Below are 26,839 nucleotides of genomic sequence, written 5' to 3'. Positions count from 1 at the left end.
CAGGAATAATTCCTGAGTTCAGAGCCAGGAGTAACCCTTGAGCATCGCTGGGTATGACCCAAAAAAGCAAAAAAAAAAAAAAAGAGAGAATTTGGCAGGGGCAGGAGAGATAGCACAGGGGTTAAGGCACTTGTCTTGCACACGGCTGGCCCTGGTTTTATCCATGTCCCCCTACCACTGCCAGGAGTGACTTCTGAGCACAGAGCCAGAAGTAAGCCCTGAGTCAAGTCCCACTGAGTGTGACCCCTAAAACAAAAAAGATAAAAATTTAAAAACCAGGGGCTAGAGCAATACCACAGCGGGTAGGGCGTTTGCCTTGCACTGCCAACCCGTGTTCAATTCCCAGCATCCCATATGGTCCTCCAAGCACTGCCAGGATAATTCTTGAGGGCATGAGTGAGGAGTAACTCCTGTGCATCGCCGGGTGTGACCCAAAAAGAAAAAAAATTTAAAAAAACCAATAAAATAGGTCGTGTATCTATGAACTCTTTTGTTCTGCTTCTTTCACTTCATGCCGCGTTTGGGGGAAGAGGCGGTCGGGAAGATTTTCTGACGCCTGTTTCCACCTGATTGTGTGCGTATCTTCCCCAAACCAGCATGAAGTGGGGAAACAGAAGAGGTAGGGGGTTCAGGTCCCATGGACCATCCCCTGCCCCTTGGGCTTTTTTCTGCTCTGCAGCCTGTACTACAGGAAGACTCTCCAAGCTGTCCGGGAGCTGGGGGTTGGTTTCTACTCTCAGACTTGTCCCAGTCCGAGTCAGCCATTGCTGGATGGAAGAAGGGGAGTCGCCTCAAGGAGGGGGTGAGCTCACTCTGGCCAGGACCCCGTCACTTCAGTTTCTGTTCATGAGGCTTTCCTGTGCTGAGGACAGTATCTGGAACATTGAAGTGGGGGCGGGGGAGCGGAGAATTGCTTTGGGTAGTCTGTGCCCGAAGCCAGTGTTCTGGGGATCCGCTTGGATGAGAGCTGTCCATCCTGACTGCCTGGCGGGGTGTCCCTTCACTGTGGTCAGAAGGAGCCTGAGAGGCCCGTGGAGTTCTCCTGAACTCAACCTCCTCCCCAGGCCACCCCGCTCTATACTCAGCCCCCAACACTGCCTGGGTTCAGCCTGGCATCAGAGCCATCATCCCCCTGGCAAGGTCCATACTGTACTGGTGGCTTCTGGGTTACGGGCTCCAGGATTAGGGTGTGTGCATGATGGCTGTGTGGGTAGGGTGTGGGGAGAGATGATGGGAAAGAGATGGACTCACAGTAGCCACCACACCACAGAAGACCCCATTCTCCCTTCGGGCGCCTGGTTCTTCCCCCTGGTAGCCCAGCCATGTGCTCTGGGAGGGCATTTCCCTTCTCCCGCCCCTGAACTCTAGGTCCTCTGATGAGTCCGGGGGCTGGGCCTGCACCTGGGAGGGTGTGGATACAGATACAGACAGGCACTGCCCTCTGCCTGCAAGGCCTCCGGCTTGGCTTCTGAAGCAGCCCGCCACCCTGCAGTCCAGCCTACAAGAGCAAGAGCAGAGGCAGCCTGCCCCCTAGTGCCAAGTATAGAGAGAGGCAGTCTGTCCCGCCTGCACCTTCAGTTGATACCAGCTGAACAAGTCTGTGCCAGCTTGTCTCAGACACTGGTAGGGTTTTTTGGTGTGTGTGTCGTGGGGGAGGGGGATTTGTTTGGCGGTTTGTTTTTTTTTCCTGTTTGAGTCACATGTGGCGATGCTCGGGGGTTATTCCTGGCTCTGCGCTCAGGAATTACTCATGGTGGTACTCAGGGACCATATGGCGTGCCGGGAATCGAACCCAGGTCAGCCGTCTACAAGGCAAACTTCCCTACCTGCTGCACTATTGCTCCAGCCCATGTTCTTGTTTTTTAATTTTTAGGTAATATATTTATAGAGGACTGGAGCAATAGCAGGGCGGGTAGGGCATTTGCCTTGCACACAGCCAACCCAGGTTCAATTCCTCCATCCCTCCCAGAGAGCCCGGCAAGCTACCGAGAGTATCCCGCCCCCATGGCAGAGCCTGTCAAGCTACCCGCGGCATATTCTACATGCCAAAAATAGTAACAAGTAGTCTCACAATGGAGACATTACTGGTGCCACTCGAGCAAATTGATGAACGACGGGATGACTGCTACAGTGCTACATATTTATAGAATTCTCAGCATTTTCAAATATTTTCAGTTTGTTTTGGGGGCAACATCCACAGTGCTCTAGGCTTACTCCTGACCCTGCACTCAGGAATCATTCCTGACTGGACTTGGGGGACCATACGGATATCACGTGCAAGGCCAGTGCTCAAGCTGCTGCACCATGGCTCTGGCCCCTTGGACACTGGTTTTAGGGTGGCTTTCACACTGGAATCCCATACCAACAGGGCTCTTGTGAGGCACAAGCAGAACTGCTGGGGTCTGAGGACATGGTGAGAAAGAGCTCCCCATGCAGGCTGCTCTGCGCTGCCCTCCCTGGGACGCTGGGAGCCGCAGCCATCGGGCTCGGGGAATCCCGGGAACCCAGTCGCAGAGCGCCAGCAGCTGTTCAGAGGAGTGTGCGCAGGTGGCCGGACACAGCTCGGAAGGCTGCAGCACAGGCTGCTTGTGTGAACCCCAAGAACAGTCCCTGGCACTGCATGGACTGCTGGCACTCCCAGACGTGGCTCTGGTGACCTCCAGCACTGCTGGGCTTGGACTGAGCAGCTTCACCCAGGAGGGCCAAGTGGCACCCAGAGTGACCCTGTCCCCCAAGCACTGCAAGGGAGGCCCCTTGTTAAAAAGGAGTCTGCTCAGAGGGGACATAGCTCAAGAGGCGGAACAGGGGCATAGTACAGCGGGTAAGGTGCTAGCCTTGCATGCAGCTGACCCAGGTTTGATCCCTCTTGGTACCCCTATAGTTCCCTGAGCACCATTGGGAGTGGTCCCTGGGCACAGAACACAGAGTAACTCCTGAGCACTGCCAAGTGTGCCCTGCCCCCCAAAATAAAAGAGGCCAGACAGGCTAGACTTAAGATATTTAAAACTGGGGCTGGAACGATAGTACAGCAGGTAGGGCATTTGCCTTGCATGCAGTTGACCTGGGTTCGATTCCCAACATCCCATATGGTCCCCTGAGCACCGCCAGGAGTAATTCATGAGTGCAAAGCCAGGAGTAACCCCTGTGCAATACTGTGTGTGATCAAAAAAGCAAAAAAAGATATTTAAAACTAGATCTGCGGAGTGGTAGTACAGTGGGTAGGGCACTTGCCTTGCACCTGGCTGACCTTAGCTCAGTGCCCAGCACAAGTTCCTACGCACCACCAGGAGTCATCTCTGATGACTAAAATGCCTAACCAGGGACTGAAACGATAGCACAGCAGGTAGGGCGTTTGCCTTGCACTTGTGACCGACCCAGGTTCAATTCCCAGCATCCCATAATGGTCCCCTGAGCACCGCCAGGAGTAATTTCTGAGAGCAAAGCCAGGAGTAGCCCCTGTGCATTGCCAGGTGTGACCAAAAAAAGCAAAAACAAACAAAAAAATGCCTAAGCTTACAAAGCAGAACATAATGGTAAATGTACTCCTAATGTTATTAAAGATCTGTGTAGAAAAATACTGGAAGGATAGGCTTGGACCCTAATCTTGTAATGGTTTATATGTTTTATCATTTCAAACTTTTATGTTTTTTCAACTGTTTCACATAGAGGAGGATTTTTTTTTTCTTTTTGGGTCACACCTGGCGATGCACAGGGGTCACTCCTGGCTCTGCACTCAGGAATTACTCCTGGCGGTGCTCAGGGGACCCTATGGGATGCTGGAAATCGAACCCGGATTGGCCGCGTACAAGGCAAATGTCCTACCCGCTGTGCTATCGTTCCAGCCCCCCAGAGGATGTTTTATAATGGAAAAAGTCCAGTTTTGTTTTTCTTTTAAACAGTACCTTGGATAAACCCACTTCTTGCACATGCAAAGCATGTGTTTTAGTTGAGCCACATCTCCAGTCCTAGAATTCTGAGCCTTTTTAAATTTTTCCCTGGTGTTTGGGGCATACCTGGCTGTGCTCAGAGCTTATTCCTGGCTCTGTGCTCAAGGATCATTTCCGGTGGGGTTAAGCAGATCATATATGGTGCCCAGGATCAATTGAATCTGGGTCAGCCACATGCACAACAAGTGCCTTATCACTGTACTCTCCCCAGTCCCTAGAATTCATGTTCTAAACACAAGAAAAATACAATGTCAGAGCCAGTGAATCCACAGTAGATGCTGGAGATGCTGGGCGCAAGGAGCAGGGGGAGGGCCGGACGCCCCGCCCCACCCCTTTACTCCCTGCCCCGTCAGCCTTGGGGGACAGCCAGGCTTATCTCTGGTGTCTCGGCAGCTGTGCACACCATTTGTCACTTACCTATACCAGGTGTCCCTTATCTTGCTCCTAGGTATACCCTGTGCAAAAGGGTGTCCCCAGAGGGGCGTCCCTGCTGACCATGTTCCCAGAGGGCAGTCTCCCGACCCTCCCTGCTGTGCCTTGGGACTGCCCCGTTGGTTATTTTTTTGGAGTTGCTCCTTGCCCACAGGACCCTAGAGTGTGCTTCTCGCCAGGTTGGAGGAGTCCAGAGAGGAGCTGCAGGAGAGTGCTCCGAGGCTTGTTTGCCCACTGGTGTGGAGCCGCGGCTCGCTCTCAGCCTCTGCATTCCACCCGCGGGGGGCCAGCCACCACCGACTGTGGCCCTGGCCTTGAGGATGGGGGAAGGACAGATGGTGCCCCCTAACCCAGCGACCAGCAAGAGAGAGGCGGTCACATGCAGCAGTCCTGGGCAGTATTGGGACAGGATTGGGGAAGGGTCGGCCTGGATTCTGGAAGGTGCTCAGGGTGGGGCTGGGGCCACCAAGCTGGGGCTATACGCCAGAAGTGACCTGCGAGAGCTTCCCGATAGCAATCACAAACTGCCCACAGCTTTGTTTCCGGATGGTGCAGTGCAAGCGACCCACGAGGTGGGCACAACGCCATCTTCTGGAGGGCCCTCCCACCCTACCCCCAGAGCTGATCTGGGCCTGGGCCATGGCCTTACCCTGGAGTGGAGAGTGGAAGGTTGACTCTGTGACCCCATGTGCCCCGGGTGTCAGCTCCTGAAAGCACATGAGAGCTGATGGCCGCCCTCTGTTCTTGCCTGCAGAAGTGACGGGGGAGACACGTACGTACCATGGGAAGGAGGCCATGGACCCGAGACAGGGACGGACCCGGGGCGGTGACCCCACACACTTCCACGCGGTGAACATGGCCCAGCCTGTCCGTTTCAGCAGTAAGTTGCAGACCTGCCCTGTTCTGACCTAGGCTCCCTCCGCAGTTCGGGCTCAGTGGAGACGTTGGCCCCGAGACCTGATGCATCCAGCTGGTGAGGGGGAAGGCACTGTTTCTTATATGCTTGACTGCTGTTTGGGGGCCACTCCGAGCGGTGCTTGGGGGCTACTTTTGGCTTAGTACTAGGAATCAAACCCAGAGCTCCTACATGCAAGGGAGTGCCCCAGCCCTTTGAGCCATCTGCCCAGTCCCTATTTTCTTTTAAGCAAGTAATGCTTTAATAGCTGAGGTGTTTGTGTTTTTGTTTTTTGCTTATATGTTTTGTTTTGGGGCCACACCCAGCAATGCTCAGGGCTTACTCCTGGCTCTATGCTCAGGAATTACTCCTTGCAGGAGCTGGGGGACCATGTGAGATGCCGGTGATCAAACCCTACTCTGCTGCATGCAAGGCAAGGGCCCTGCCCACTGTACTGTCGCTTCGACCCAGTGACTTCACTGCTTCAGAGATTTAAAAAGTAGAAAGCGCATCTGTCTGAGGAAAGTCAGCCTTCCCTTCGTTACTTGCAACCCCAGAAGGCCACCTCTAGACCCATCTCTGCAATGCTGGCGAGGCCTTTCCCAGCTGTGGCGTCCCCACCCCTGACCCTCAGCAGCTATAAGCTTCTGTAGAGCGTGGCAGGTGGACTGAGGCCCGTAGGCCTCTCTCCCATATCCTCCCCGAAGCAAGGAGCCTTCCATACTTCTGGGTGGCGCTGTTGTACACACTGTGGGGTGGTCATCATCTGGGGGGTCCAGGGGAGCTTCCACTTTCTATCCTGTGATGTTTGTGCCTTTGTTTAGTAGGTTGCACAAAGTGATAAAAACACAAGCATCCGTCCTTAAGTTTTGCTTGTTCCAGAGGATGCACTCAAATAGAGCATCAAAAACCTAGACAGGGGCTGGAGCAATAGTACAGCCAGGTAGGGTGCTTGCCTTGCATGCTGCTGTCTAGGGTTTGATCCCTGACCCATATGGTGCCCTGAACATTCCACCCCACCCCCCACCATAAAATAAAATAAAACCCAGACTGAAGAATCATTAGCTTTTTCCCTTGTACTCTGAGATGGGAGGGCCCCAACATTTGAAGGTCACAGATCCTGTCAGTTAGGCGTGGCCGAGCATGCACCCAAGGCCATTGATGCAGGGCCCTTCATAACCCGAGGGGCCAGGTGACCCGAGAGAAGACTTTGGACCCTTCCCCACCCCACCCTGTGCTCCCCGGAGCCACTGGCTGCAGCTGACCACTGGGCCTTCGTCCCCTGGGAAGCTTGAGTCTGTTTTGCCTGTGGAAGGCAGGCATTGGTCTCACAACCTCAGTGCCCTGTCCAGCGCTGACTTCCTGAAGCTGCCGTTGCAGGGCGTGCTGACCAGCATCCCTGTAGACAGGGAAGAAGAGATGGGGCAGTAGACAGGCTTGATGGGGACATCAAGAGCTGTGTGCGTGGAGACCCCTCTCCACAGCTACACACTGTTGCCTGCAGACTCAGTTGAGAGTGACATTTTTTTTGTTTGTTTATTTACTTATTTATTTTTTATTGGTGGGTGGGCACCCATGTTTGACAGTGCTCAGGCCTTATTCCTGGCTCTGCACGTAGGGAATCGCAGTGCTCAGGGGGCGCTGGGGATCGAAGGCGGGTTGGCCACTTGCCTGCTGTGCTATTGCTCCAGCCCCCAGAGTGAAAGTCATCTTACGGACATTTGCTATGGGGGGAACAGAAGGCCTCTCTAAGGTGGGGAAGCCCCTGGCTGTGTGGCAGCAGCTGTGTGGGAGGGACCCCTCAGAAGCCTGTTCTGAGACCCAGCCCCATCTCCGCCAGCTGTGCTCCCTCCGTTTCTCTTGGCAGTGCCTAGGCTGAGCTGGGCTGTCCCTGATAGGGAACAGGTGCCTTGCTGCTTTGGGGGACCAGGGTCCTAATTTGGGGGACGGCTCCCCTTCTGTGTTTCATGTTTCCTAGGGAAATGCCCGACAGGGTGGCACCATTATGAGGGCACAGCCAGCTGCTACCGGGTCTACCAGAGCGGCGAGAACTACTGGGACGCAGCACAGACCTGCCAGCGTGTCAATGGCTCCCTGGCCACCTTCACCACCGACCAGGAGCTGCGCTTCGTCCTGGCCCAGGAGTGGGAGCAGCCGGAGCGGAGCTTTGCCTGGCAGGACCAGCACAAGTGAGAGCCGCTGGGGTGGGGGGCTGGCAGCTGCCATGTGACACATGCCCTGCCCACCGGACACCCATATGTTTGTGACAGCACTTGGTTCTGAGGGGGGTAAGGGGGTTGTGTGAGTAGGGCTGAGCTGTCCAGATTTGCACACAGCACCCTGGCGTGCTCTCCCCCACCTAACCATGCGTTTCTCTGATCCTCTCCCCAACACTCGGGTTTGGGGGGCACTGAAACAGACCCACGACCCTTTGGAGAGGCAGAAGCGGCTGTTGAGTTGGTTTCCCTTCGTGAGTTCAGTTGCAGCTGCTTAATGGAGGAGTGGGGGGCCATGCCCCAGAAATGGTCTGGCTTCTTGGGCTGGCCAAGGGGCTCCTCTTGAGGAAGGGGGCTCAGCCAATCGCTTCCTGAGGCAGGCAGATTCTCATTGACACTCGAGCCAGAATGCCTAGATTCAGTCCCAGGAGGTGCCTCCTGTTTTAGCAGCCTAGAGGTCAAAAGGTGCCTTTCCCAGGCCCAGCATTCGGGGGCTTAGGGGTGTGCTGAGGCCTGTGCCGCCCTGCCTCGTCCCCCACTGCCCAGGGGAGGGACAGGTGACCCGGGGATCTCCAGACGGAGGTGAGGCCGGCCCCACGTTGCGCCCTATGGTGTCTGTGACCCACAACTGGTGGCAGGCAGGCACCCCCACCTCCAGCCCTGAGCTGGGTGTAGGCTCCGCAGACAGCACCCCCGATGTTCACATGGTCGTTTCCTCCTGCCTGCAGAGCGAGAGAGGCAGCTCCCACCTCACTTGGTGCTTGTGGGTTCGTGGAGAGGTGATGGGTATGGCCCAGTAGCAGGGACGTGCCCTGTCCCCTCCTGGCGAGTGTGTGCTCAGCTCCCAGCCAAGGGGGCCAAGTGGCATGGCGCCAGGGCCCCTGCGGTGGCCTCACTGACGGGCACCTCCTGGGATGCCTGTAGAACTGGGGTGGAGTAGGGGGAAAGACATGCTCAGCGGGTGGTCATGGCAGTGGGCCAGGTCTGCCACCCGCTCAGTGCTGACGTGGGCACTCAGGCCCCGGGTGGTCACTCGCCCCACAGGAGGCCGTGCTCCACTGCACCTCTCTGCGTGTGTGCAGGGCTGCTGCCGCCACGGGTCTAGTCTGTTCTCAGAGCTGTGTCCACAGGTGTGTCTGACACCAGGGACCGCTCAGGCCTGCTTAGATGGCAGGAGCCTTCCCAGGGCCCTTCCCAGAACAGTCTGAGCAGGACTAGGCTGCCGGGACAGTTTCCTGACTCTGTGCTTATTGTTTGGAGTTACACTGTGTCTTATTGCTGTGGTTTATTGTGTGGCATTTTCTGCTTCTTGCATTTTTATATTTATTAACTGCCTTTTAGTGATTTATTTTTGATTTTCAAACCACACCTAGCACTACTCAAGGCTCACGCCTAGCTCTGTACTCAGGAATTACTCCCAGTGGTGCTCAGGGGAGCATATGAGAAGCCAGGGATCAAACTTGGGTCAGCTGCATGCAAAGCAAATACCCTCCCTGCTGTATAGCTCCAGCCCCCCTATTAAATTTTATTAAAAGTATTAGGGTTGGAGACAGTACAGGGGTTTAGGCATTGCCTTGCATATGACTGACTTCGGCTCGATCCCTGACATCCTTTATATGGTCCCCTGAGCACAGAGCCAGGAGTAAGCTCTAAGTATTGCCGGGTGTGGCCCCTCCCCTTCATTTTTTTTTTCAAAAGTCAGTGCTTTGGAAGTTCAGTATTTTAAGGACACACAAGTCCTTAACTATTCTCATGCACATTCACACACATCCCTGCCCTTCTGCCTGTGCTGAGCACTGTGTTTCCGCCCTCCTGCAGGTTGTGGGTTGGCTATCAGTATGTCATCACCGGCCGGAACCACTCCTTAGAGGGCCGCTGGGAGGTGGCATTCAAAGGTAAGCCTCTGTGATTTTTGGAGGGCTTGTTAAATTTGAAATCGAGGGGCAGTTAGCATATTTCTGGCGTCACCCCTCCTCCCTTTCATTTCTGGTGCCAGGGACCTGGAGAGAAATGGGTTGTAATGGTCGGAGGGCATCCTGGGCCCTGCCCCCTGGTGATGTCCCCTTTCCAGGCCCAGTGTGGACTGGGCCTTCCCTGGAACCAGGATTGCTGCTCACGTGTTAAGGTCTCTGGACTGTCCATCCATCTACCCTAACCCAGAGAATTAGAAGTGATGTGTAAAGAAAGGCTGGGAAGTACAGCGGGTAAGACACTGACCGCACTTCCATCCCTGGTACCACAGATGCTCCCCGGGCACTGTGGAATGTGGTCCAAAAGCAGAACAATAAAGACGAAATAGAAAGTGGAGAAGGATGAAGGGAAGCCTGTAGAGCTGAGTTCAGCTAGGCTACATATGGGAGTGTGTGTCTGTGTGTGGGGGTAAACCTACATGTGAGTGTGTGAATGTGACAGAAAGGAAAGGGGCTGCTGTGGAATCGAGTCTCCCTGCCATTCCTCCCCTAACTCCCTCCCCTGTTGTCCCATAAGCCCTGGCTTGGGGGTGTCACCTGAACCCAGTTGTGGCCCCCACTCTGTCCAATCCACTCTCTCTCGGTCCCTCCTCAGTGCCCTGTCCAGCTCCAGATTAAGCCCTGTCCTGCTTTTGCAAACATATGCGCTGTTTGTTTCCTGCGGTTGATGTGTGAAAGATCTGGCACAGTGAGTGGTGGGTTTAGGGGCCCCGGGAGTCTCACTGTCGACCCACCAGGAGGAGTGAGGCGGCACTGGGCACTGGAACCCCCATTCCTCCACTGCTGGCCGTGGCGGGTGGGCAGCTGTGGGCCTGCACAGAGGGCTACTGAGCTAGATGGGGTCGGGGCTTCCAGGGCATCTGGCTTTTCTGAGGAGAGGCAGGTCACTCTGGCCGCCCACTCCTGGTCCGGATGTCTGCATTCTTGCGTGTCCACACCCCCTCTGCCCCGTCCGTCCTAGTGAAGTGCACTCCCCTTTGCTCCCTCCAGTGCATGCCTGTTCCGGTTCCCTCTCGGAGTCACAGGCAGTCGTGGCCTTTGCTGGCCAGGCAGACTCCGGAGGTGGGGGTGGTGTCGTTGCTGTCCAGCAGCTTGGTGGGCACATGTTGGCCATATGTGCAGAGTGGGTGGACTTGGCCTGCTGCAAGAGGGTTAGTGCCCTAAGAGCATTGTGCATCCTCCGCAGCAGCGGAGGAGGGAAACCTGTCCATCCAGCACCAGGGTGACAGCAAAATGATGCTGTTTGCTCTGCCCGCAGAAATTGAGCAGACCCAACCAAAAGAAGCTTGAATACCGGACAGAGGGGGTTTGTGTAGCGTATTTGGGGTCCATGACAGGAGCTGAATCTCTGTTTGGAATGTTGCTGCGTTGGGGCCAGGCAGCAACTTTATTGCCAAGGAGCCCCTGCGTGTGTAAGGTCGCTTCAGGGTGTGGCTAGTTTTGTGGCTGTGCCTTTGAAGGAGACAGCAGTAGGGTGTGTGGCAAGGGTGGGGACTGCACAGGGAGGAAGCCCCCCACAGAGGCAGCAAGGTAGGGTGGGGAGGTGAGTCACAGGCGCTGGGGGGGCAATGCTAAAGCTACATAGGGTTTCATTATTCTCTCCTTTTTACTTGTGAGCCTTTGAAATCTTCCATGCTGAAAGCACTTAAAAGGTTTTCTGCTAAAAAAACTACGGAGTGAAGAAAAGGCTAAAAATAACCACCACAAGCCAACCAGAGGATGGTAGTGCCTGTTCCCGGAACCTGCTGGGCTCACTGTAAACCAAGGGCTTAACCCGCCCTGAGAGGCTGACCCAAAGATGATTGTTACTCAGGCAGTGAGAAGTGGTTCTGAGTCTTGTCATTAGTGATGAGCCCTTCCTGAGAGAGGCTCAGAGCCCACAGAGATGGGTGTAGGATCCCTGCAGCTTCCCAGACACAGTGTGAGCCATGCACTGGTGCTGTTGGGCACATATTCTCAGTGCATACGTGCACACATTCTCAATGCATATGTGCACACATTCTCAGTGCATACATGTACACATTCTCAGTGCATACGTGTACACATTCTCGGACATACATGTGCACATTCTCAGTGCATACATGCACAGATTCTTGGCACACACCCAGCCAGCTGATGCTCCTTTAGGGGGCAGGGCAGTGAGCCCCAGGTACCCTACAGTATATTGTGGGCAGGTACATTATGCGACAACTTTTTTTTGCCCTGCTCTATTGATTTTTCTTTTTTTTTGCTTTTTGGGTCACACCCGACGATGCACAAGGGTCACTCCTGGCTCTGCACTCAGGAATTACTCCTGTCGGTGCTGGGGGACCATATGGGATGCTGGGAATAGAACTCAGGTCAGCCACATGCAAGGCAAACGCCCTAGCCGCTGTGCTATCGCTCCAGCACCCCTCCTTTTTTTTTTTTTTGCCACACCCAACAGAATTCTGCACTCGGGAATCACTTCAACTGTATGGGATGCCAGGGGTGGAACTCTGGTCGGCCTCATGCAAAACAAGCGCCCTAGCCACTGTACTGTCTCTCCAGCCCCTTGATTGATAATCTTGATTTTTTAATTTGTCTTGGAGGGGGGGCAGAGAGGAGGGAGATGTGTCCCAGTGGAGGCCTTCGGGAGAATCCGTGCGGAAGAGTCTCGGCCAGCCCCGCCAGAGCATCAGACAGTGCCAGGGCCTGAAGATGTGGTGCTGCTCATACTGGAGATTACCTGGGCCACCCTGAGGTGCTGGGTGCCTCCAGAACTGCACCTAGAAGTGCTGGGAATCGAACCCAGGTTGGACACGTGCTCGGCCTGTGTCCTCACCGCCTCACTCTCTCCAGCCCTTATACACCCCGTTACAAGGGAGAGTGTTCTCCCTACTTCCTGTTTGTTTGACTAGTCAACATCCCTGGCTGAGCACACTCCACTCTAGCCCTCTGCCTGGTCTGTGCTTGCTGCCCTGTGTCTTGGGGAGCCGGGTCTGGCACCCGAGCGCTCCCACATGCTTGAGGGACCACTGGGGACCACAGCAGCTGCCCTGCCACCCGCAGTGGGAAGGGGGCTCTCGGTGCTGGTGCTGACCTGTCGCCTTGGCTCCCCGGTCTAGGCTCCTCGGAGGTGTTCCTGCCCCCAGACCCCATCTTCGCCTCAGCCATGTCAGAGAGTGACAGTGTGCTCTGCGCCCAGCTGCAGTGCTTCCACTTCCCCACGCTCCGCCACCACGACCTGCACAGCTGGCATGCCGAGAACTGCTACGAGAAGTCTTCGTTCCTATGCAAAAGGAGTAAGTCCCTTGGGCAGGTTCCTCTCTCGCTTCTGGCCTGGCCGGCACCAACTTGGGTCAACCTTGGCTCCTAGGGGACCCTGATTGATGGCAGTGCATCAGTGGTCCTGAGCTGGGAGCTCTGCAACCCGGGCAGCGATGGGTGTCTCTGCACCCTTTTCCCTCTCTCCCAGGGTATGCGCACTGTCTTGCCTGGCCATGTACTGTGTCTGGGAACCTCTGGCTTCCTGGTCACCTCCCTTTGCTCCCTGGGTTCCTCCAAGACCCCTTGTTCTCTAGGGTCTGCTCTCCCTCCTGTCTTGGGTATCCCAGCTCCCTCCCTGCAGCCTGTTCTGTCTGTGAGGGTGTTGGGGGAAGGGGGCAATGCAGGAAGGAGCAGGTGGTGAATCTCAGCCCCTGTTTGGATCATCGCTCCATCTCTGTTGGTTTATCCAGGTCAAGGTTTCCCAGAAATGTTTGGGTAGATTGAGGTTCACTGAAAGAAGACAAATCCCGAATGCATTTTCTCTGGCTTGCCCCAAATGGGAACATTATGTACAATTGTTGCTGGGTGTTGCCTTGACACAGTCCTATGGTACTTGCCCTAGATTTCTGTGCCCCCCTCCACACTGTGGCTGGATAGTTCAGCATCAGGGATCCTCTCTGCTGTCTCCTGCCCTGTAGCCAGGAGCACCTCTTTGTTTAGCTGGTTTGGCTCACCCCAACCCTCTGCTGCTTTCAGTGTCGTGCCTGTGATCAGCAGCACACTTGGTCTTGGTGCGCACTGAGATCTGTGCTCCCCAAGTTGGGGCCCATCATGATGCCCACCAGGGTCACACTTCCTGGCTCTGGCACTCATCATCTCTCGTTGGGCACTCACCGTGGGTCATGCCCCTCTCTGTGGTCTTATGCACACCCGGCTGCAGTCTGCCCAGAAATTGTTGTGTCTGAGTTTCAGATCCCCAATTGCAGCCCTTTCGGATGTGTCTCTTCATCCTCTCACTGATTCACCACGTGTCACATGCCCTGCAAGGTCCTGTCCCTCTGAGTTACATAGATTTGACCCCTATTGAAGAGAACCAAACCTCTGAGACAGTGATTTCTGGGTGTTCCGGCCCCACTTAGAGACCGAGCCGGCTCCTTCCTGTTGCCCCTGCTCTGGCACCGAGCGCTCTTTCCTTTGCAGCCTTGGCCCGCCGCTTGCGGCATGAGCACAGCCACCTTCATCCCATGCTGAGCCAGCAGCTCCTTGCCATGTTTGTTTGAGATATGCTCGGATTTTAAAATGTCTAAGGTGTGCAGCAGCCCTGTCACACATCACTGGAGTCATTTCAAAGCAAACACCTTTCCATGGGCTTTTGGTGATATCTGGTGTGCACATGCGTGTGCGTGCATGCATGTGTGTGCACACGTGCACACACGGAGGAAGGCCAGCTCTCTCTGTGTGAGGCACACCACAGCCCGGGATCTGGCACTCTTCTCCCGCATACCTGCCCGCCCAGGTCCCAGGTTCAGGACCCCCCTGTGTGGGCTGGGTGGCCTGTCTTGGACAGCCTGCTGGGGAAGTCGGGAACATATGCTCATGGGTGTGCCCACCACAGGTCAGACGTGTGTCGACATCAAGGACAACGTGGTGGATGAAGGGTTCTACTTCACCCCCAAAGGAGATGACCCCTGCCTGAGCTGCACGTGCCATGGCGGAGAGCCCGAGATGTGTGTGGCCGCCTTGTGTGAGCGGCCGCAGGGCTGCCAGCAGTACCGCAAGGACCCCAAGGAGTGCTGCAAGTTCATGTGCTTGGACCCAGGTAAGTCGGGGTGCCTGTGGCCCCCCCATCCCATCCTGCACCTCCTGGCCCGCAAGCACTGGCGGCCTGTGTTGTCCTGTCATGGCCCAGCCTCTGCTGGTCTGTTTCAGCTCTCAGGTGTCAAGTGTCACTCTCCTAGAGGGGTTTCTCTGCTTTTTTCCCTACAAACTGGCTGTAAGTAATGATTTCCCAGCTCCCAGCCCGGCCCCAGCCATCCTGCTTCCTCAGGAGGGGCCATGCAGGGCAGGGCCTTGCTTGCATTGCTAGCTGACCTCAGTTCTCACTGCATGTTAGAGACTTTTATTTTGGAGGGTGGGGGGCACACCCGGTGATGCTCGGGTTACTCCAGGCTCAGTACTTAGGAATTATTCCTGGTGGTACTTGGAGGACCATTATAGGGTGCCGGGGATAGAACCCAAGTCAGCCACATGCAAGGCAAGTGCCCTTCCTGATGGACCCCACGAGTGACTTACGTGAAGTGGGGAGGAGAAAGATGGTTACTTTCTTCCAATCTGCCTCTGCCATCAGGGACCCAGGGTTACTGGGCTCTTGTCTCGCCTCGAAGAAAGGAATTTTAGGAGTAGACAAGCAGTGAAGTAAAACAGATTTTATTTGGAGATTTTAAAGTAAAGGAGGAAGAGAAAGTGGGAGAGAGAGTGGCGAGTATCGTGCTCAAGAGAGAACATCCCAGCATTAGACATGAAAGCATGAAAGTACACATCTCAAGAGGGGATATGCAGGTATCACATGTGCTTGGGCATCCCGTGTGCTCGGCCACATGTGCTGGGCGCAAGCAGCACCTAGGTTCGGGCAGCATGTGCATGCCCCTCCTTTGTTAAGGTGGCTTTTATAGAGTATCTTCTCAGAATGTCTTGGTCTGGAATGTTCTGAAGTCTTCTCTGGGCTGAGTCACTAAAGTTAACCGGATTAAGGGGGAGATCCGAGGGTATTCGAGGAATTTCCTTCATGGGGAGGGGGTCCAGTCACCTCAGGGTCTGCTGAAGGTCTCATCAGGTATTGTTTTCCATGTCCACAGGGTGGATCAACCCTTGAACTTTCCTTCCCAGAAATTTTGTTGACCTAAGAGGGCCTTTCCCTGTCTTACCTGCCTACATCATACCCACTGTACTATCACTCCAACTCTAGATTCTGGAATCTTTTTTTCTTCTTTTTTATTTTTTATTTGAGTCAAGGTAAGATGCGGTTACAAAGTTCTTCATGCTTGGGTTTCTGTCATACAATGTTCCAACACCTGTCTCTTCACCATTGTTACATTTTCCTCCTGCCACTGCCCCCCAAATTGCCTCTGTGGCAGGCACCTCTCTCTTGTCTCTCTCTTTCCTTTCTGGCATTACTGTTTGCAGTACAGGAACTGAAAGGTTATCTTGTATATCCCTTTACCTCCTTTTATGCTAGAATATTTAAATAAAAGGTTAGCGACCAGCTTTTAGATGAAACGACCAGATGAAACCCTCCATTCCATCAGTCCCCGCACCACAAGCTGATGGTTGAGTGGCCGCAGGGCAGGTCTGCTACCTCCAGAGAAGTAGCACAGGTCAGTGTCTCTGCGAGGGTCATTCTTCCCCATGTTACCTCTGAGTTCAGTCCAGTCCTGACCAGAATTCCAGTAGTCTTTTTTTCAGACATTGGTAAACTGATTATAAAAATTTATATGAATTTTTTTCTTAAGGGGCCAGAGTGATAGTAGAATGGGTAGAACACTCGTCTTGCTTGTGACCAACCTAGGTTCAATATCCAGCACCTCATAAGGTCCTGCCAGGAGGATCCATGGGTATGGCCCCCACAACCCCAACCCCTAAAAAATGAAGGGATATATGTCTTTATATATATGCACACACACACATACACATATCAGAGGAAGTCCTTTTAATAAAAAAGCATAAAAATATCTGTAACTTTGGGTGAACCACTTTGAGATCAACAGAAGGGCTTGATCCACAAAAGATAAGCTGATAGGATGGACCTCCTCAAAAATCAGAAGTTGCTCTTCGAATGGTACTTGAAATGCAAGACAAGCCACCCAGTGAGAAAAATACATTTGCAAAACCCAGTTCAGAAGAGTCTTGTATTTCGAGTTCATAAAGAATTCTTAAAACTCAGTAATGAAAACAACCTGCCCTGTTGGAAAATGGGCAGAGCCTTGTGGCACTTGACCCTCAGATGGCGCCTGAAAAGAGACATTGAATCCACATGGGTACGTCTCGTGGAAGGACTACACCACACCGCCGGCAGCTGAGGCAGTTGGAGGGGCGCCCAGCAGGTGCCTCCCACCGGCAGGGCCCCGTAGCCTGGAAGCAGGCTCTCTGAGAGGTCGCTTCCCTGGCACTGGTGCTGTCAGGCACAGGCTGGACAGCCACTGGGAGGTTCAGACGGGGGTCACGCCTGGTGGCCTTCAAGGTACTTCCAGTTCCCGTGTGTCTGTCTCAGCAGGGGGTGCCCTCTGTCGGGGGCCCAGGGCCAGCTGGAGGCAGGCCTAGAGGACAGGCCATGTCGAGTCCCTGCGGGATCCCTGGGTGCTGAGATGTTTCCTCCGCCACAACAGGGTGGTCCACGACCTTGATCGTGTCCTTGAGCTGTTCACAAGTTAGTGGCTATGAGGGGCTACTGCCCCCACTGGCCCCCATCCTGAACTAGCCCTGGGGCGATGGGCACCTTCCACAGATAGGGACTCTCTTGAGATTGGAAGAATCGAGTTCATAAAGAATTCTTAAAACTCAGTAATGAAAACAACAACCTGCCCTGTTGGAAAATGGGCAGAGCGCCCTGGTCTGTGAGGGAATGGTGGGCGCTCTCCAAGCAGCCACCTCCCCTGCGCTGTCAGCAGTAAGTGCAGCTTTGGAGGTTGCTCCAGCACCGTGGGCCCCGGTCAGGAATGTACCCCCAACCCGTGTGCTGTCGAGGGCAGGCCAGGGGAGCCTTCAGGCCAGCGCAGCAACCCCCTGACATAGCCTGAAGGTGTGTGTCAAGGCGTGGCCAGAGAGTGGGACAACCATCGCCCCCACACACATACAGGGATTGTACAGGACCTTCCTGGGACCCTCCAGCCTCCACCCTGAGTGTTCAGGTACAGGCCAGACCCCAAACCTCAGCTGAAGCTGCTGCGCACCAGGTCCCACTCGAGCTGCCCACCCTCGTGTGTGTGTGTGTGTGTGTGTGTGTAAGTGTGTGTGCAAGAGTATGTGGAAGTGTGTGAGAATGGGGAGAGTGTGTGTGAAGGAGTGTGTGGGAATGTGTGGGAGAGTATATGAGAGTGTGTGTGAGAGTGCATGGGATTATGGGATTGTGGGGGGGGAGTGTGGGATTGTGTGTGTGTGAGAGTGTGGGAGTGTATGTTTGTGAGGGTATATTGAGTATGAGAATTTGTGTGAGTGAGAGGATATGTGTATGTGAATATGTTTGTGACAGTATGTGAGTGTGAGAATATGTGCAAGTGTGAGAGAGTGTGTGTGTGGCCTCTCTTCCCCTTTGCTTCCCACCATTGAGAGGTGGGCGGTGAGTGCCCTTTTAAGTTCCGGGAGCTTCCCTTAGGGCGGGCCTTAAGTGGCAGCTCACAGCATCAGGTTCCTATTTTCCTGTGACAGATGGCAACAGCCTCTTTGACTCCATGGCCAGTGGGATGCGCCTCATCGTCAGCTGCATCTCCTCCTTCCTCATCCTGTCACTGCTGCTTTTCATGGTCCACCGGCTTCGCCAAAGGCGTCGGGAGCGCCTTGAGTCACTGATCGGAGCAAACCGTGAGTGGCCCTTGTGGTGCCAGCTGTGCCCTTCCATGGGGGCCTTGAAGCAGATGTGGGCAAGGAGCGTGCGCCCAGTGTCCTGGCCTGACAGCCCACACCAGCCCGGGCCATGTGCATCTGGCGACCCGCCTTTCCCTCTGCCTGGGGCGCTGTGGCCGCCTGCCAGAAAAGGAGCAGCGGGCTCTGGTGGCTGTGAGGGACACCCCTTCCCTAGCTGACTTCTTCCCCAGAGCCCCAGGGTCAGCAGAAGGCCCCTCTGCCATGGCCCATGCTGAAATCTGCCCTGTCCGAGCTCGGGTAGGGAACCCCAGTTCCATGCGGGACCATGTGGCACAGAATCAAGGTGGCGGGAAGGTGGATGGGGCAGGTCTTCTAGGCTCCCATCACTGCCCCTGTCCCCTCACTGACCCACAGGCCTCTCTCCCCAGAGCTGCAGGCCCCAGGCCATTGTGTGCTCAAGCTCGGGGAGGGGGGCTGGCCTGGGAGCTGAGAGCTGAGCAGCTGGGAGTGACCCGCTTTCTATCTCACAGTGCACCACTTCAACCTGGGCCGCAGGATCCCTGGCTTTGACTATGGGCCGGACGGATTTGGCACGGGCCTCACGCCACTCCACCTCTCCGATGACGGTGAAGGTGGCACTTTCCACTTCCACGATCCTCCGCCTCCCTACACCGCCTACAAGTACCCGGATCTCGGTCAGCCTGATGACCCCCCGCCGCCCTACGAGGCCTCCATCAACCCAGACAGTGTGTTCTATGACCCTGCAGGTGCGGTGGCATGCCTGGGACGGGACCCCGTGCACCGGGCAGGCCTGGCAGCAGCTGTGGGGACACGGGGCTCCTGCTTGTGTGTTGCCGCTGAAGCCTGGCTCTGAAGCACAGATGCAGGCGGGTGACCCCAGGGAAGCTGCACAACTGACCTGTCCCTGTCACTGTCCCATACACACCTGGATGAGTGCTAGGGTGCCTGAGGGGGCGGGGAGGGCAGAAAGAACTTGGCTTTGGCCCCGCTTTTGAGGCTCAGATATTCCCGCCTGACCGAGCTCGCGCATCCTGCTGGGGATGTCTCTGGGGACAGGTGGCAGCCACCTCCAGGGACCTTGGGCTGATGCTCCCCAGGGCGGGTGGCACAGGGCATGGGGCCTGTGTTGCAGCAGCACCCCCACTCCAGCCCAGTACCTCCTCCTGTCTCCTGGGTGTGCCCAGTCTGAGAGGGTCCATCCCCACCCTCTGCCCTCTTCTTGGGGTGATGCTGTGGGAGTCTGTGTGTGTGTCCACTGGCAGGTGCTCACAGCTACCCCGGCAGGCAGTGGGGCCCCATGGTGAGCCGCCAGCAAGCTCTGCAGTCCAGCACGCTGGTGCTCCCCACCTCTGCTGACGCCCCTCTGCCTCCTCCTACAGATGACGATGCCTTCGAGCCAGCTGAGGTCAGGCCGCCCCCGACAGGGGATGGCAGTGGGGACGGGGTCGAGCCCCAGCTCCTGGAGCAGCCCTTGCCCCCAGGGACATCACTGACAGACCTGGAAGACTCAGTGGACAGCAGCAGCGCCCTCCTGGTGCCACCTGACTCCACCCCGAGTGGGAGCGACTCGGCCATGGAGGCACTGCCTGCCGGTGGCCGCCATAGCCGCAGCCCCCTCAATACTGTGGTGTAGGGACCCTGGCCCCAGCCTGCTGTGGTGGGCGTGTCCAGGGGCAGTGGCTCCCCAAGGGAGACTTGAGGGCACCCCCCAGGAGCCTCAACCCAGCATGTGGGTGCAGCCAGCGAACCCTGGCCAGGCCCTCTTTCCCCGGGGGCCTGGGATCCACACGCAGCTTTGGGTCTCGGCCCTTTTCTTTCTTGAATGGACGAAGAATGACAGTTTGTCCATACTCTCAGACGCTGGGAAAAAAACGGGCACTGTGGGCGGGACAGGGCCAGTTTGCCATCCTGAGGAGCCCGCAGCTGAGCTGCCCTAGCGCAGGAGGGGCACCTGTGGCGTACCAGCCGATTGGGGGGGGCCTATCAGTATTGTCTTGGGCAGTAAGGTCTGCTCGGTTGGCTGCTCTAGGGGGTGACCCTGCCCTGGGCGGGGGGCTGACCTGTCCTCCACTGCCTCTCCCCCTGAGAAGGGCCACTTGGAGAGGGGGGCCATGTGCTGTCATCTCCCTCCTGGGCTCTGCGGCCCGGTTCTGTGCCATCTCGTCGCCCCAGCCTGCCCCCTCCCTCCCCGGCATTGCTGTGCATGGCTCCGCGGAGGCTGCCCTGGAGTACCCGGCCTGCTCCTGCCTGCTGCCCTCTGAGGCCTTGGAACCCGCCTCCTGCTGAATGCGCCCCTGGGCCTGCCCCTCAAAAACTCCCCACCTTATTTGTGCCATAAAGGATTGATTCTTTATGGGGAGGTCCACATCCCGGGCCCTGTCTACCCCTGAAAGGCCACTTGCATACCCACAGCCATGTGCCACCTCCTGGTCCTCTGCAGCTCGGGGGCCTTTTGCCTGAGCACCCCTATCACCCGCTTCAGGGCAGCGGGACTATCTCAGCACAGGGCTCTGAGCAGTTCTGAGGTTATGAGACGAAGCGGGTTCTGTGCGATTTTGAGCACATCCATATCTTTTCTACGTTGAATGTCTGCATCTTGCGCGTGTGTGTATGTGTGTGCGTGCGTGTGTGTATGTGTGCGTGTGTGTGTGTCCAAGTTTTTGCAGATGGTGGCGGTACACAGGAACACAGGCACCGGTGCTGAGGCAGGGGCCCTGCTGCCGGGCAGCACCATAGCAGGGCTGTGCCTGCGGCCCTCACCCATGAGCACAGACCCCCAGCTTTACGCGGGCTGCTGCAGCAGGGCTGTGTCCTGGACCCTGGCACCAGACCTTGGCAGCTTCAGTTTGCTGTGTGACATCGGTCTGCTCCGGGATACCAGCCATGCCCTTGCCCACAGAGCTAACACTGCTTTGAGGATGGTGTCCCTGGGCGTGCGAGCATCACGCAGGCAGCTGCAGATGAGGCAGGAAGCGGAACACATGGGCTAGGGCAGTCCCAGATCAGAAGTAATGGCCTGATAGGGCCCGGAGTCTGCTTCACGGAGTCTCAGAGGGCCCGGGCCTGACATAGCTCCAGCTTCCTCCCAGCCCCAGAGGCCCTGGCCTGTCCCAGAACTGTGTTTACAGGGCAAGGCAGCTGGCAGCCTTGTGGGGCTGGAAAACTGAGGACCCAAGGACTGTGGGGCCAGTGAGACACATGAGAGGCACTGAGGAAGGGAGCTGTGGAGGGTGGGCCTGCTGCCATTCTGGCCAGATTCTGCAGGCAGGGGTGCCCTGGGGCCTGGTCTTTGAGGGGAGAGCTAGAGCCTGACTGTGTGTCCACCTCGCCTTTGCCCCCATCCTCACCAGCCCTTTTGGTGAGGTGATGACACTCCAGTGGTCTGGCCGAGCCCCTGCCCAGGCTCATCCTGGCTCCTGGGAGAGGCGGGATCCCAGAACACTGGAGCCCAGGCCCTGCCAGGGAGGTGGGATGGATACTGTACATTGTCTCGAAGCCTGTTCTTTCTGTCTGTTTTCCTTCACTTAGAGGGGTTTTAGTTTGGGGTTTATTTTTGGTTGGGTTGACACTAATTCTTAAGATGCTGTGAGAACCATTTCATCCAAATGCCAAATAAATTTGTGTTCTGGAATTTGTGCTCAGTTCTTGGTGGGACCCCAGCTGGGGGGTGAGTGGAGAGATACCTGGGCACAATCTCTTCACTGCAGCGGACCTTTCCATTCCCTCCTACTTCCACATGCTCCCTACCTCAGCCTCCGGGCCATGCTCTCCCCACAGCTCCTCGGCTGCTTGGCAGGGATTCTGTTAAGGGGGTGGGGGCTGGAGCGATAGCACAGCGGGTAGGGCATTTGCCTTGCACACGGCTGACCCGGGTTTGATTCCCAGCATCCCACATGGTTCTCTGAGCACCACCAGGAGTTATTCCTGAGTGCAGCAGAGCCAGGAGTTAACCCCTGTGCATCACCAGGTGTGACCTAAAAAGCAAAAAAAAAAAAGAAGGGGGGATGGGCTGTGGGGGCTGGAGAGAGCATAGCAGGTAAGGTGCTTTTTGCATGTAGCTGTGTTAAGCCTGGGAATATGGATTCCAAGTAGCAAGACGGACAGAGACAAAACAGGATAATGCAAAAGCAGCAGGAGTTTTATTCTAGTAGACTGGGGTCAACCACCCACAAAGTGGTCTCTTGATAGCAATCCAGACCTCAAGCAGCAAGCAGTTTATATAGGGTTTGATTACATAAGCAGTACATGCCTTACTGTTTCAGGAAAAATCTTACGTAGTTACCGAATAAGGGTATTTGGCAAGCATCTAGGGTATGTGTTGGACTGAGGCTTGCTGTTGTTGGGTACATTCTCTATGGTTTCTGGCATATTTGATTGATTGAGTCCACTCACTGGGCCCAGGAACTTTCCAGGTGGGTTTAGGTTGGCTAGTTACACATTGTTGGATTCCTGGGAAACAAACTATTACAGTTCCAGGAACTGAACCTGAGGCCTGGCTGATTTTGCTGATTTCTGCCGCATGTCATGGCTTCAATTTCCCCCTTACAGCTGACCTGAGTTTGATCGTCAGCATCCCTTATGGTCCCCTGAGCACAGCCAGGAGTGACCTCTGAGTGCAGAGCCAGGAATAACCCTTCAGTATTGCTGGACTCGACCCAAAAGTCGAAGAAGGGGCTGGCGATCCATTGGCAGGGAGATGCTTCCAAGGCAGCCACCTCAGCCTCTGGCCTGGCTGCTTCCCCTTCTCCTCACATCCCGTCATTTAGGGGGATGGAGGTGACGGGCTGTGGAGACAGGCATGTGGGCTCTGACGGCCTCCCACTTTGCATTCTCGGCCCCTGGCAGGATTGGAGCCCTGTGGCTCTCACGCTAGCCTTGGGGCTTCTGGATGCAGTCAGCACCGTGGACAGCACCCACACTTGCTCCCAGTGTGAGGCAAGACTGTGGGGGTGCAGTTGCAGAGCCCCCACCTCAACCCACTTGCTGGCCAGAGCAAAGACACGCACCCACCTCAGAGCTTTCCAGATATGACGTCTGACAATGGCCATCAAAGCTCATTTTCCAGAGGAGCAAAAGTCCTGGCCAGAGCTTGGGCACTGGGCACCAGAGGCCGTGGAGCTGCTGCAGAGACCAGCCCGGGCAGAGGGGCCTGTGTGGGCACTCTGGGGGAAGCCCACACAGAGGAAGGGTCTCCCATCTGACCTCGGTTTGGGTCAGGGGTGGTGGTGAGCACACTGGCAGGAGGGCAGCTGTGGTCTCTGGGTTGCCAGGCAGGCAGCACAGAGGAAGTTTACCCCCAGCCCCACCTGTCACGGTGACACTCCTCTAGCAGTTCCATCCTTAAAAGTGGCCTTGGCAGTTGCTCAGGGCCCCCAGCTTCCGTTTCCTCCTCTCAAATGAGCACAATTACACCCGGTCTCCCCGACCCCCCCTCTCCTTGTGGCTAATTGGAGACTGCATGTAGCTTGGGGGAGTGCCCATGCCTGCAGCTGGTACACAGCACCGCCCTCCCCCCACCCAGTCAGCTCTCATTTCCCACCACCAGAATGGCCCTTCCTGGGTGCCACCCCCTCAGCCCTCTCCAGGTGGCCAGCCTGGAAGCCCATCGGATATAGCCCTGCCCCCGGCCAATAAAAGCACCCTTGCTGGCCGCCTCACGCCACTGGCCTCTGCCACTTGCCTGCTGGCTGCAGCTGGCCAAGGCTGCAGCATGTGGGGTGCAGGGCTTGCACTAGCCCTCCTCACAGTGCCTCTGGCCGTGTGCATGGACTCCAACGGTGAGCGCTGGGGCTCTGCCATCCCATCTCCATTCTGCCCTGCCTGGCTGCTTCCCCTTCTCCTCACATCCTGTCATCTGGGGGGATGGAGGTGACAGGCTGTGGAGACAAGCATGTGGGCTCTGCACAGCCTCCCACTTTGCATTCTCGGCCCCGGGCAGGAATGGAGCCCAGTGGCTCTCACTCAGTCCTCTGCCCGCTGTCTCCTGTCCACAGGTGTCTGGTGCTACGATGCCCAGGATCCAAAGTGTGGTGAGGACAGAGGGGTGTGAGGTGGTGGCACGAGTCTGTGTGTCCGGGGCCCCTGCTGTGTCTATGTCACTCCTGTGGCTGCCACATAAGTGCCTGTTAGGCTGCAGTGGCGAGGCACCAGGCACTCTGTGTGACTGTCCCTCGCTTCTGTCTGCTGTGGTTTCAGACCCCGTGTTTCCAGCTGCTAATTCCAGGGAGGGGGGTGGCCTCTGTGTGAGCGGGTGTTCCAGAGCCCCGGGAGAGCATGTCACCTTATCTCCAGAGACCCTGCCGCCCTCCTTGGGGGCAGTCTGCCAGCCAGGGTGACCATGTGCTGAGGACAGACAGTGCCTGTCTGTGTTTCCAAAACTGTCAGGCCAGGTTGGGGGTGGGGTGGCCGTGTGTGTGGAGACAGCAGGGAGGAGCTTTCTGGGACCAGGTGCTTCTCTGGGTGTGTTTGTTGAACCACTTCCTCTGCACCCCCAATTTGCCTCCATGCCCCCTGACACCCCAAGACCTGTCCCCTCAGGTCCCACCCACTGGAAGGAGGTGGCCCCTGCCTGCGGGGGCCCAGCACAATCCCCCATCAATATCGACCTTCACTTGGTACAGCGGGACCCAACCCTTGGGCCCCTCATCTTCCAGGGCTATGACTCGGCACCTCCAGGACCCTGGACCCTGGAGAACAATGGCCACACAGGTCAGGAGCCCCCCAATAGACCCAAACAGGGAATCCTTATGGGGAAGGGATTGCTGCCATCTGCCCAGGGTCAGCCCCCCGCTAGCCCCGAGCTCAGACCATTTCAGAGCCAGGGACCTCCACAGAGAGAAGTTATTGACCTCCGACAGACAGATCGAACCCCCAGGTAGACAGCACCTCGGGGACGGGGACCCTAAACTCACTGAGCCCAACAGCTCACCCCGGGTGCAATAAATGGGTGGACCAGGCAGGGAGCCATTGGCGAGGGCGTCGGGTGGGAGTGGGGGGAATCTCTGCTCTGGTCCAGATGGGTCAGAGCCGAGAGAGCACATCCCAAGCTCTTCCCCGCCTTCAGTGCTTCTCCACGTGGATAGCGGCCCACAGAGCCTCCTGCGCATGTGGGGTGCAGGGCTGCCGGGGCCAGCCTACCGGGCTCTGCAGCTGCATTTCCACTGGGGGCGTCCCGGGCGTTCAGGCTCCGAGCACAGCCTGGGCGGGCAGCGCCGCTCTATGGAGGTGAGCTGGGCAGTGGGGTGGAGTGGCAGGGCCCTATGAGTGCCCAGGGAGCATGGCTGGACTCTGCCTTGGTCTGTCACTCCTCAGATGCATGTGTTGCATATGAACACGCGGTACCAGAGCCTGGGGGAGGCCCTGGGTCACCCTGATGGGCTGGCAGTATTGGCAGTGCTCCTGGCGGTAAGGGAAGGGCTGTGATACCTGTGTCTCCTAGAAAGGGACCATAGCGGTGTGGGAGGGACACGTGAGCCAGTGGGCTGGAGACAGTTAGGAAGTCTATAGGGATTAGTGGATTTACAGGGCTCTTGGGGGGGGGGGACAGAGCATAGTACAGCGGGTAGGGTGCTTGGCGTGCATGCAGCCAACTAGGATTCGATCTCCAGCATCCCACATGGTCCCCTGAGCACCACCAGGAGTAATTCCTGAGTGCAGGGCCAGGAATAACTCCTGAGTATTGCCAGGTGTGACCCCAAAACCAAATAAGGGGGGTTCTATGGAAGGCCATGGGCCTACAGGGGTTGGGAGGACCACACCCCAGCTTGTCTCGCAAGCCTCCCACTAGAGACCCCTCCTTATGCACCCTGCCCCAACTCCACACCCTCCTTCCCGGCCGCCGCCTCTCCAGGAGCAGGTTTCAGACAACGCCAACTTCTCGACTCTGGTGTCCCAGCTGAAGAATGTGTCCGAGCCTGGTGAGGAAGCCCCAAGGGTGGCCACCGAGGGCACTGGATGGGCACTAGCTGGATCAGGGGCACCTGTCAATCCTGTCCCTTCCCTCCCAGGGACTTCTGTGAATCTGGTGTCCACCTTCCCGCTGGCCTCGCTGCTGCCCAGCACCTCGCGTCACTTGCATTACTTCCGCTACTCGGGGTCCCTGACCACGCCTGGCTGCCAGCCCACGGTGCTCTGGACAGTCCTTGAGGATGCAGTGCCCATCGGTCATCTGCAGGTGGGAGCCTGCCCCTCTGCGGGCCGCCCACCCCCCTCCCTCTCCCTCAGCCCCTCTCATGACCCACCTTTGCCCCCACCTCAGGTGGCCCAGTTCCAGAGTGTGCGCCTGACTGGCCGCCGGGGTTCGCACCCCTTACGGTTCACAGAGAACTTCCGCCCACAGCAGCCACTCGGGGGACGTAGGGTCTCTGCCTCCCCAGGAGTTTACATCCCAGCCACAGCCCCCAGCCCTGCCCCCGCCCAGGCCCTTGTGTGCAGAGCTTTGCTGGGCCTGGGGCTCAGCCTGGGGCTCTGGCAGGGCCCCTTGGGACCAGACTGACTTCATGCCCTCAATAAACTGTACAGAGTGACCTTGGCCTTCCGTGGCTGGGCCTCAAT

At 56.6% G+C, this 26,839-nt stretch overlaps 2 protein-coding genes across 6 annotated transcripts in view; both read left to right on the top strand.

The window, feature by feature from the left end:
- The window catches only part of DGCR2 (DiGeorge syndrome critical region gene 2), a 57,636-nt gene extending 35,719 nt beyond the window's left edge, over positions 1-21,917 (top strand). Inside the window, exons 3-10 of one of the 2 annotated variants that reach the window (XM_004607464.2) lie at positions 5,134-5,259; positions 7,253-7,463; positions 9,309-9,385; positions 12,547-12,723; positions 14,304-14,507; positions 18,110-18,262; positions 18,796-19,032; positions 19,666-21,917. In XM_004607464.2, the coding sequence (XP_004607521.1) occupies positions 5,134-5,259; positions 7,253-7,463; positions 9,309-9,385; positions 12,547-12,723; positions 14,304-14,507; positions 18,110-18,262; positions 18,796-19,032; positions 19,666-19,919 (1,439 nt within the window). In that variant the 3' untranslated portion in view covers positions 19,920-21,917. The remainder of the gene's footprint in view (positions 1-5,133; positions 5,260-7,252; positions 7,464-9,308; positions 9,386-12,546; positions 12,724-14,303; positions 14,508-18,109; positions 18,263-18,795; positions 19,033-19,665) is intronic. The other variant, XM_055118901.1, reaches the window with a different exon arrangement.
- A 381-nt stretch (positions 21,918-22,298) lies between these two features.
- Positions 22,299-26,818, top strand: LOC101542578 (carbonic anhydrase 15-like). Of its 4 annotated transcripts, none has more exons than XM_004607595.2 (8): positions 22,299-24,063; positions 24,280-24,315; positions 24,824-24,994; positions 25,350-25,510; positions 25,598-25,690; positions 26,136-26,202; positions 26,293-26,459; positions 26,544-26,818. In XM_004607595.2, exons 1-8 carry the CDS (start codon positions 23,766-23,768, stop codon positions 26,778-26,780), a joined length of 1,230 nt encoding a protein of 409 aa, XP_004607652.2. In that variant the 5' UTR covers positions 22,299-23,765; the 3' UTR covers positions 26,781-26,818. The 4 variants fall into 4 exon arrangements, with proteins under 4 accessions (XP_004607652.2, XP_054974878.1, XP_054974881.1 ...); XM_055118906.1 differs by having other exon boundaries at positions 22,300-24,063; positions 24,940-24,994; XM_055118903.1 differs by lacking the exon at positions 25,598-25,690.
- The last annotated feature ends 21 nt before the right edge of the window (positions 26,819-26,839 follow it).

This window comes from Sorex araneus, chromosome 11 (genome assembly GCF_027595985.1).
Source record: "Sorex araneus isolate mSorAra2 chromosome 11, mSorAra2.pri, whole genome shotgun sequence".
NCBI lineage: Eukaryota > Metazoa > Chordata > Mammalia > Eulipotyphla > Soricidae > Sorex > Sorex araneus.
Note: the sequence above shows the minus strand (reverse complement) of the source record. Positions and strands in the feature narration are given on the sequence as shown.